Below are 10,898 nucleotides of genomic sequence, written 5' to 3' on the forward strand. Positions count from 1 at the left end.
ACAAAAACACACCCACAGCAAACAAAGTGGTATCATGTAGGAGACCTGTTTTATGGAGCATTAACTGGTTCATTCAAGGCCTACAAAGCAATTAAATTCTGCACCTGATGTCAGCAGCACTTTTAAAACATTAAATAATAATAATTAAAAATAAATTGGCCGTTGTCTTGCAACATTTTGGCTTTAAAAAAAAACTTCTCCTTTAAGTGCCTTACCTCCTGCATGAGAACACTACTGAACTAGACATGGCAAGTGCACTACAACGTCCTTAATTTGAGACTCTGCCTGAGAGAGGACTGACCTTTAGACTCTGAGGCTGATCTGTGGTCAGCATTGCTTCTTGTTTGCCTGCTCTCCGGTGCATGAAAGAGTAAAGTCATTATTTCTAAAGAGCTGATCTGGAGTCAACTGTGGACCACACTGGCCTCTTCATTTATAAGTGAAGGAGAGATGACCTTCAGCCTTAATGACTGATCCCCAGTCAGCGCAGTCCACCGCTGAGAGTGAAGCCAGTGAGTCACAGAGCTAGGAATGTGAAGAAGGGTGTGGGGGGGCTGGGTGTGTGTTTGTGTGTGTGTGAGAAAGTGTAAGTGTGTGAAAGCCTGAAAGAACCGAGCCGTTCTGGACGGAAGAGAGTTAGCAGGTAGAGATTGAGAGCCAGGGTCAGCCTCCGAAACACATTCCATTCGTCCAGCATCACAGAACCCGGGAAACCCCACCAGAGCGTCCAGGAAGCCCTGGGCACTTTCTCACGAGGCTCTTAAAATGCACACCAGTGTAAACAAACACGATCTCCCTTTAACTTTGAGCTAGAATGAAAGGATTTAGCATTCCGTTCCTTGTGCTCAGCTGGGGACATGCAGACTTTGCCCTCTACAAAGGTCTCTGTGTCCCCATAAGGAATGAATTCTGCACACGGCATATATGGTCCACACCTAATCATTATATCCATCTATTATCTGTAAGCGCTTATCCAGTTCAGGGTCGCAGTGGGTCCAGAGCCTACCTGGAATCACTGGGCGCAAGCTGGGAACACATTCTTCACAGGGCAACACACACTCACACATTCACTCACACCGACGGACACTACTGAGTCGCCAGTCCACCTACCAACGTGTTTTTTGGACTGTGGGAGGAAACCAGAGCACCCGGAGGAAACCCATGCAGACACAGGAAGAACACACCACACTCCTCACAGACAGTTACCCGGAGGAAACCCACACAGACACAGGGAGAACACAACACACTCCTCACAGACAGTCACTTGGAGGAAACCCACGCAGACACAGAGAGAACACACCACACTCCTCACAGACAGTCACCCGGAGGAAACCCACGCAGACACAGGGAGAACACACCACACTTCTCACAGACAGTCACCCGGAGGCAACCCACGCAGACACAGGGAGAACACACCACACTTCTCACAGACAGTCACCCAGAGCGGGACTCGAACCCACAACCTCCAGGTTCCTGTAGCTGTGTGACTGCGACACTTACCTGCTGCGCCAAGCACAAGTGCATGTGCCAAGCGTAAGTTAGATCCAGTAGATTTTTGGTATCGTGAATGGGCTTGTAGTTTACAAATAGCAAAGACGATTGCAGAAACTATCCTGATAACACTACTCCCTCTCACACACACATACACATGCACACACTTGTATTCACATAGAGCACATGTGTAAAGGACAACTTAATCAGCTAGTGAGGCTGATGACCTTGCCAAGAACATGGTGCTCTGATAGCAGACCCAAGCAGACAATGAGGCTCAATGGGACTAATTACATGGGAGTGCCATGCGCCAAAACAGCACCTGTATGTGTGTGTGTGTGTGTGTGTGTATTTATGTGTCTATGTGAAAAAGTCACCAAGTTCATTACTTTCATTCCCTAATGATATTATTAGAACACACTGTGCCCGTGTTCCATTATAATAACCGAGGAGTGTGTTCTACTTGCAAACGTCAGTCATTCTCCAGTGATGATTCATAACTGTGCCTCTTTGACACACAACTTCACAATCCTGGTCGTGTCCATTCCTTTCATCGCTTGACGACACCTGAAAAACTTCATCTACGGTTTGATTGATTTCTGGATCATGGCATGTACCGATATTAGCACCTACCAAAGGCGGTCCAAGGACAACCTCTGAACAGGTCACAGAGTCATGGGCATGCTATTGGTGCTCATCTGAGTGAATGGGAATAGCCAGGCATGCAGCCCTATACACAGCACACTATGTACACTGTGTGTTCTGACACCATTCTGTCACAGTTAATGTAGCAATGTGTGCAACAGCAGGTATTCTGTGGGCCCTTGTGAAAGACCCTCAGATGCTAATGCTCCGCTATTTGTCTGGCTTCCGACACCTCAATATATGCAGCTATTTTCATATTCTCATGTGTGTGTATGTTTATGTGTTTCCTCACAGTTTACCAGCTCTCTGGTTTTTCGACGTGACTGGAATGGGAAAATAGGCAGTGAAACCGAAACCAAAAGCCTCAAGCTTCGACCCGTTCGCATGTGACAGGCCACAGTTTGACCGCTCTGCTGCAGCCTCATCACTGAGTGTGTGCATGTGTCTAAAAATGATGACCCACTTGCACACAGACTTTTATTTAATAGGGATTTCTGCAAAGAGAGGCATGGTTTAATAATGTTATAGACTGTAGGCAAAGTTAGGAGTCTAGCTCAAGGAATAGCACAGGATAGTGAGCTTTGTTGCGCTGCAGAGGACTGCAAATGAGTGAACACAGCAAAACTCTACTCTCATGTCAGTGTCAATGCAGCGCTAAGAATTAACCACCACCCACTCTGGGTGGTCCTGTGGGGGTCTTGATCATTGAAGAGCAGGGTGAAAGAAAGTATGCAGAGAAACAGGTTGACTACAGTCTGTAATGGCCCTTTCACACGTGCATGGTAACCCAAAAATGTTCCGGAGTTTACCCGGAGGTGCCGAATGTGTGAAAGCAACCACCCACAGTATTTGTCCCAGACATTACCCAGACTTTTATTTTGGCACTCCGGGTGATGCCTGAGTCAGTGCATGAGAGAATGACTCAGGAAAAGAAATTTCACCTTTTTGCACCAATTGCACCTGCTGCACAGACCCAGGGCCATGCCTAAAGCATTTCCTGCTGCAAGACTGCACCTACAAATGTATCCCTGTATGGTCAGTGGAGCTGATAAAATGGACAGTGAGTGTAGAAACAATGAGGACATTACACTGTTATGGCTGATTGCTTTATAATAATGCACTTAGTTCTCAAAATCTAAAGCAATCCATTTCCATATGACGTGACAACTCTATTACTCTTCCCCACAGGAGACTGAGAAATGTGCTGTAAGTGAAGGCAACAATTACAGTTTCGGAACTGGCTGACCGTAAACAAGCATTAAAATGAGAATGTCCATCCACAAGGGCTTAACTACCTGGCTATGGCAGATAATATGTGCTTTGCTGTAACTATTCATTTGACACTGCTGCTTTGAAAAGGCGATGTTCATGATTTTAAATCCAATAAACATTTTATAAAATTCAGAGCATGTTTCCTCACAATTTGCTAGATATTTGTCTGTATGCACACTGGAAAAAGGCCAGATGCATTGCTGACTTAGCTACATCAGAGAAAAATACATACGGACATGCTAAACTTCAGCTACATACAAGCTACCAAGATGTGGACCTCCTGAATGAACATTATGGGCATGGGGAGTTTGGATTGCAATTCTCCAGAATCGTCTTCCTAGCCTTTAGGGCATTGTTCCTCTGTGTATGTCATCCATATTTAAGTTGATTTGACTATAGTTGGTTAGCAAGAACAGGATGGATTTCTGCTGTGGACATTGTTTTAAGCTATGTCCAGTTAACAGCCCAGATGTTCTCAGGCCCAAACACATGTTCAGACATGTTTTATGTTGTTTCCAAACTGATAGCCTTAGTGTTGTGGAGCTGTCAAGAGTCTGTGTATGCAGAATCCAATCTTGCAGTGTGAAATGTGAAAAGTTGCAATGTCGGCTGGATATCTGCAGGGAAACCGTGAGCACATGGAAAATTTTCCACATGCTTTTGCACAGGGATGGATCAGAGCTGGTGTGGCAAGCTCCTCCAGAGACCTCATGCCTGTACAAACTGTCTGGTGGAGGTGGTGATTATGTAAGAGTTATGCTTCAGCGTTCGCATGCAGACTCTCCTAAGCCACAGTGGACCAGCCATGCAAATACTTGCTCCAGTTGACTCCCATTTCAAGACAATCTTTGCATGACAGGCCCAACCTGTCTGCCATCAAGGAGCTCTTCACTGCTGTACATCAGTTACCTACATAGAGAGGATAAAAGGAAAATGTAATTAAATGGAAATGACTATGAAGTTTGCTATGTGAAATACGATAAACATCTCTGAGGTCTGACCGAAACATGGCACTGGGCAGCTTACAAGTGGAGGAAGAAATGTGAGAAGTCATTTTGGCAAAACTATAGGTCTGACTAGGTCAGATGACTGGGGTTTTGTACCTCCCATCCACCTCTGTGACCTATGCTAAGTTTCTGCTGGAGCTCTGATATCACAAACGTAAGATTAGATAAGTATTAGCATCACTAGTTTTGAAATATCCATTACTCATGAAGCAAGAAGCAAAAACCCGGAGGCTAGCATTGTATACTCCCATTGTATAACCCTAACCCTGAACCAATGGATGGCCTTGTGTGATAGATGCAGTGACGCCAAATGCAATGTCTACACCAGCCCAGGAGTCAAACTGACTTTTTTCCATGCGTAAGAACCTTGGGAGAATCATAAATAGAGAAGATACGATCTCATACACTTCAGATTGTCCGCTCTATGTGGTGTTAGCTGTAACCTTGTGAAACACAGGCATTAAAAATAGCCTTCTGAAAATGGCCCTGGTACATAGAAACCATCTGATTTTATCACTGCTCTAAAAGTTGCTATGGAGATATGAATGACTCAGCCTTCATTTCTCAGCGAAAATATCGGTGTATTTTTGATCCTCGTGAGTCAACTGAAGGCAGGCAGAGGAGATGGAACGGAATAGCGTGGCCTCTAGTATAAACTGAACATTTAAGCTGACTTAAGTATCTGTGATTTGCTGCCACACAGCTCCAGGGTCTCAGACTCCAGGGTTGTCTGTACTGAAAACTGGGTTGTTGGTATTGGAAACATGTTGGTAGGTAGATTGGCTGTGTGAAATTGCCCACAAGTGTGAGAGTATACATGACTCCGTGACTGTGTGACGACCAGTGATTGGACTGGTGCTCTGCCTTGTAGCCAATGCCAATGTTCCCGTTTAAACTCCCATGGAGCCCATGTTTCACCTTCATGCCTGGATTAGGATCACCTACCTTGTATCTACAATCACTGCCCATTTTATCAGCTCCACTGACCATACAAGAGCACTTACCATACTGCAGTCTGCCTGTTTCTCTGCATACTTTCTTATCCCCATTTCACCCTGTTCGTCAATGGTCAGGACGACCAAAGAGCAGGTATAGTTTGTGTGGTGGATGATTCTCAGCACTGCAGTGACGCTAGTGGTGGTGGTGTAAGTGTATGTTGTGCTATAATGAGTGGATCAGACACAGCAGTGCTGTAGGAGTTTGTAAACCCCCCAGACTGATAACAGTCCACCAAATAAAAATACCCAGCTAACAGCATGGGCCAACAAGGTAGGTGTGTCTAACAGAGTGGACAGTGTTTAAAAACTCCAGGAACACTGTTGTGCCTGATCCACTTGTCGAAGCGCAACACACGCTAACACACTGCCACCACGCCAAATTATACCTACTCTGTTAGGGTTCTTTGTGCGTCCTGACCATTGAAGTGCAAGGAAAAATGGGGATAAGAAAAAAAAGATGGACTTGTTACACTGCAAAGAGCTCTTGTATGATCACTGGAACTGATAAATTGCCACAAATGACAACATTATAATCAACAGTGCTAATACCCAGCGCATTGGGATTTGTGCAAGACGTCCAATCAAGTATGTCCTGGAATCCTGAGCCCATGTCTTGCTTGACTAACTTTACATGGGGTAAATGGGAAATAGATTTCAGTCTGATTTATTTGGCTGAGTTCATTTTCCAAGTGTGATAACGAACTTGGAACTAAACCCAAAAGCTGTTAATATTTTAGTGAAGAGTTTGTTCTAAGTGTCTTTGACTGCGTAACCCATTTGAAGCAGAAGGATATCAGTACGGGGCAAAGGAAGGGATCAGGTCATTTTGCCCCATGCTGAGAACACACTGACCAGAATTTGGAGGGAAACGCTTAGTGTGCCACCCTCTTCCACAAGACAAGTGTTCATCACATTCATCACAAATCACCCAGCACAAAGTGTCCTTGAACTACAGTTACAAATCCATAGCGGGTGACGTTTGTTATTATTAAAATGTTGAATAGACCAACATCAGAGGTTTACAACCCTTTAGCATGACCACAGAAGGATTATACATACACTTCTATTAAGCCAATAAGAGCCTAATCAAATCCAGGCTGCTGGGTTTAGAGTTAATACTACACCAATCTGTTACTACGTTTGACCGTTACTGCTGGTGTCCAGTTAAGTTCAGTGTAGAACAACGTACTTCTTTACGCTCTGTTATCAACCAAGGGTCCAATACCACGGGAGCTGAACCGGTATTGGCCGAAGATTCAAAACAAGGAGACCACGTTCACCATTTAAAAAAATATTTATTGAAATTGTGTAAAAAAATAAGTTCCTAAACATGATTTACAATTGCTAAACCATAAAATAAAAACAATCCAAGCTGCAGCCATGCAACTAGGAGAAACTCAAGACCATGTACATGTTTGTTGATAACACAACATTCCTCTAACAAAGCACAGCAGACGGCTTAACTTAGGTTTGTTTATTTAAAAAAAAAAAAACCTTGTATCAGTAGACTTTTCAGTACTCTCCATGCTCTGGAAAATGGAAGTGCGTTATAAAGGTTATTTACATATGTACACATCTGCTCAAAATGGCCTTAAATATGGTAAAAATATATTTAAATAGGTGGTGGGCCCTTCGAATGTGGAATGAGAATGTTGAACACAGTTGTTTCTCTATAAATAAATAAATAATTCCACTTAAATCTTGTTTCAAGACATTCAAATAAATATTATTTACATTAGGCCTTGTCTCGGAATTTAGAGTCATAAGACATATGTACAATATTCACAAACCCAGGAAAAACTAAACAAAGATACGTAGTCATTTGTGTTGTATTTGCATTGCCGTGTGCATGTGTGACAATGAGTGGTAGTTCTGAGGGTTACTGAGTCAGTATGAGAGAGAGACACAGAGACAGAGAGAGAGAGAGAGAGAGAGAGAGAGAGGAGGTAAGACCGTCGTTTTGCACAGGCTTTTTGAGGTTGTTTTGGTTACTCCCCGCAGCGCTGGGCCCTGAACAGCCTCAGCGCGCAGGAGAGATGGAAGCAAGAGAAATGACATCTGGTTAAGGAGCAGAGTGGTACAGTGGCGATTACTTAATTCAAGTATTTTCCGAAACTCACACAGAAGGCACTAAACAATAGCTCCGCCCTGACCACCATAGAGCAGCCAAAAGGCCAGAGCTACTCTCTTTCAGTCTGTTCACAGGCATGCCTTTTCTCTTCATCACACGAACTGCTTCAAGTTTGCAGAAGTCGCCCTTGGCTGCGACACACCGTTCTGTGCCCGGCGCAGAGACCAGCAGTCACTCGGTTCCTACGCGGCCAAACCGGGAGTCCCGATCCTGACCTTCACCAGGAGAGGCAAAAATCTGTCTGGAGTGGGAACTTCAGGCGTTCCCTTCTCCGAGATGTGGGCTCAAAGCCCTTTTTTTGCCCAGACTACCCATAAGCAGCTGCCTTTGCGTAAAAACAAAACATTTCACATTTTTTTTTTAAAAACAAAACAAAAAAAATTAAATAAAATGTTTGTTTCTTGCACCGCTCAGTCCAGAGGGCTAGCCGCTAGGTTGGCTGATGTAGTGTGTTGTTTATAGGGGCAGATGGAGTCATTTGCACACTGTGACAGCGGTGAAGGCAGTGGACTCGTGGCTCAGACTGTGCAGGCGGATCTCTGCTCCGTCTGTAGGGGGCGCTGTGCTCTGCATCCACATGTGGTTGATTATGTCTTCAAAAGATGGCCGGTCGGCGGGCCGCAGGGACAGACACCATTTAATCAGATCTTGACATTCTGTAAAACAACAGGTAACATCGGTTAATGCTCAGACGGCTTGGCTTTAGGGAGTATTTTAACGCAACACTATTTCTGATCGATGGCTCTCAAACTCAAATTGACATTTCGCTCACCTGATGAGACTCTGCGCCTGAAGAGGACTTGACCATGTATAATCTCCTCGTCCTGCTCAAAGGGGATGTCTCCACACACCATGTCAAACAGCAGGATTCCCAGAGACCACACAGTGGCAGACCTTCCATGGTACCGATGGTATTTGATCCATTCAGGAGGACTGTACACACGAGTACCTAAAGAGAAAAAAATATGTATATTAAAACACTGCAGTACAGTCATAGCTTCACATAACTGCTAAAAATAAGCTTCCAAATCATGACAAGAATAGTAAGAAGGTGGAGCAGGAAGGGTTGTAGGGCTGTGTTTACAAAACATCACTATTGCGCTGTTCAGGTTAATCCTTGCGGTCGTGTGCCTGCCTTAGCGTGACAGTAGGTGTAGACTGGTTGCCATGTGACTTGTGTTTACAAACTTTGAGTTGTAGCATTTCCAATTGTGGCCACAAGGGGCGCTAGAAAACGACAACAAAGCACTCCCGCGCCCTCTCCGGCTCCCAGCCACAACCCCACACAAATACAGGCTTGTTTTCTGTCAATTCTCATCTTCTGAAGCTATGGTTCTTTCCATGAAAAAAAATCCCAGTCACAAGGTTGATAGGAGTGAGTTATTTTCTCCTGATAAGTGGATTGTCATAAAAATCTGCTCACTTTAGGGCTTGAAGGTCAAACCAGCAAAGCCTAAAGACTCTCCGCACCAAACAGAACAAACCCTGGGCACCTTACTGTGGAATGTTTGAGATTTTTGAAACGAGTCCAAGCGAGGAATAAAAACAACCCTTCCCTGCCTCGCCCCAAGATCGGGCGAATTAAGTCGAAAGCCAAAGAAAGGTCTCTTACCGTCAAAGTCCGTATACACCGTGTCCTTGAGCAGCGCTCCAGAGCCGAAGTCGATGAGCTTGAGCTCTCCGCTGCGCAGGTCAATGAGGATGTTCTCGTCCTTGATGTCTCTGTGCACGACACCACTGTTGTGGCAGTGACGCACAGCCTCCAGAACCTGCCGGAAAAAACTGCGGGCAAGCTCCTCTGGCAGGGCACCCTTCTCCGTGATGAAGTCGAAAAGGTCTTTGGTGCTCTCTGGCCTCTCCATCACAATGATGAAACTGTCCGGTCGCTCGTACCAGTCAAGCATCTTTATCACACCGCGGAAACCGGTGCCCACTTTCTTCAGGAGGACGATCTCCATGGGGACCCTGGCTCCATTGGGCTGGAGAATAAATATTACAGTTTTTATTACTGAGCTAATAGGCATTTTTAATTTAAGCATTTTATTTTAATCTCTAACACATAGAAAATGTATTTGTTTATTATAAAGCTTAGAAAAATACACCTTTCACTGTTTATTCTATTATCTCTAGGCTTATTAAATATCTCACCAGCTCTCCCCATTCAGTCACACGGTCCTTGGCCACATGCTTGACAGCAACCTGAAATAGTAAACAAAACATTAGAGCGCTGTAGAGCTCAAATATCACACCAAACACTAAAATGAAAGCTCAACGATATAAAGAAAGTCGTAATAATAGAATGGCGCTAAAAATAAAATGTGGTATACACCGAATAAAGGCTTTTAAAATGATAAAAAATGTGGCGGAGAAACCTACCGGCGCTCCGTCCGCTGTCCGTAAGCCTGAGTAGACGGTGCCGAAACCGCCGCTCCCTAATACGGAGCCGACCTGATACGCCTTCTCAAACGGCTCCTTTTCCTTCACTGTGGGAAAAAAACACGGGTTTTATTAGTACACAATATATACATTTGAAGAAGACTACGTTTAAAAGATTCCACAGGTAAATGCCAAGGAAAAGAGCCGGGTTTCCCAGCCCGTCCTTGTCTGTTAGCAGCTTAGCTTTAGCATTATGTCCGCCACGCCGCCCAAAGCACAACAAAAACCACCTCTAACCTTGATGCACTTGGAGCTGGATCTTCGCGGGCATATCCACTGCAGAAATGTGGGCGAACGTGTTCAGCTTGGATAGGAGCATTTCTTCCCTTCTTTACAAAGCTGTATAATCCGTGAGTCGAAACAAAATCCCTTCGCGGTTAATTCCAAAGCGTGGGTTTTTGTTTGAGAGTTATTATTATTATTATTATTATTATGATGGAAGCAGCTGGGAATCCACGTTGTCGACCACGGATAGGAGACGAAGGAAAGAGCAGCAGCACAAAAACAGTCTTCTCATCGAGGTCTCGGCTTCACACTCGATTATAACTGAATAGGTGCAAAAAAATAAACCGTGATTAAATCGGTATAAAAATAAACAGTCCCGGACACTAATCTTTGTCCTCGCCGCGCCGTTAACACAGAGCCCGGCTTTCTGAATCACGAAGGAGGGGCTCGCTGTGTTTTATAGCTGTAGTAAGGAGCGTAGCGCGCGCATCCCTCATATCCCCGCCCCCCTCTAGTCAACCGACCAATCAGAGTCAAACGGGGCCGTCAATCAAATATGAAAATAAAGCGACGTGGCGGGAAACAAAACGCGCCAAATGTGCACAAAACCGGCTTGTGGGGGCAATAAGTTCAGACCACGCTTTTTTTTTGGTTTGTTTTATTGTTATTTCTTCTCTGCTTTATGACGTCAGA

The 10,898-nt window shown here is 44.6% G+C and overlaps 1 protein-coding gene across 1 annotated transcript; it reads right to left on the reverse strand.

Moving 5' to 3' along the window:
• Positions 1–7,912: 7,912 nt before the first annotated feature.
• On the reverse strand, positions 7,913–10,643 carry pim1 (Pim-1 proto-oncogene, serine/threonine kinase). The gene is made up of 6 exons (XM_066644226.1): positions 10,218–10,643; positions 9,921–10,027; positions 9,693–9,743; positions 9,157–9,523; positions 8,317–8,493; positions 7,913–8,200 (listed from the first exon to the last, which is right to left on the reverse strand). Exons 1-6 carry the CDS (start codon positions 10,297–10,299, stop codon positions 8,019–8,021), a joined length of 966 nt encoding a protein of 321 aa, XP_066500323.1. The 5' UTR covers positions 10,300–10,643; the 3' UTR covers positions 7,913–8,018.
• Between the last annotated feature and the right edge of the window lie 255 nt (positions 10,644–10,898).

The sequence above is a fragment of the Hoplias malabaricus genome, chromosome 14, assembly GCF_029633855.1.
Source record: "Hoplias malabaricus isolate fHopMal1 chromosome 14, fHopMal1.hap1, whole genome shotgun sequence".
NCBI lineage: Eukaryota > Metazoa > Chordata > Actinopteri > Characiformes > Erythrinidae > Hoplias > Hoplias malabaricus.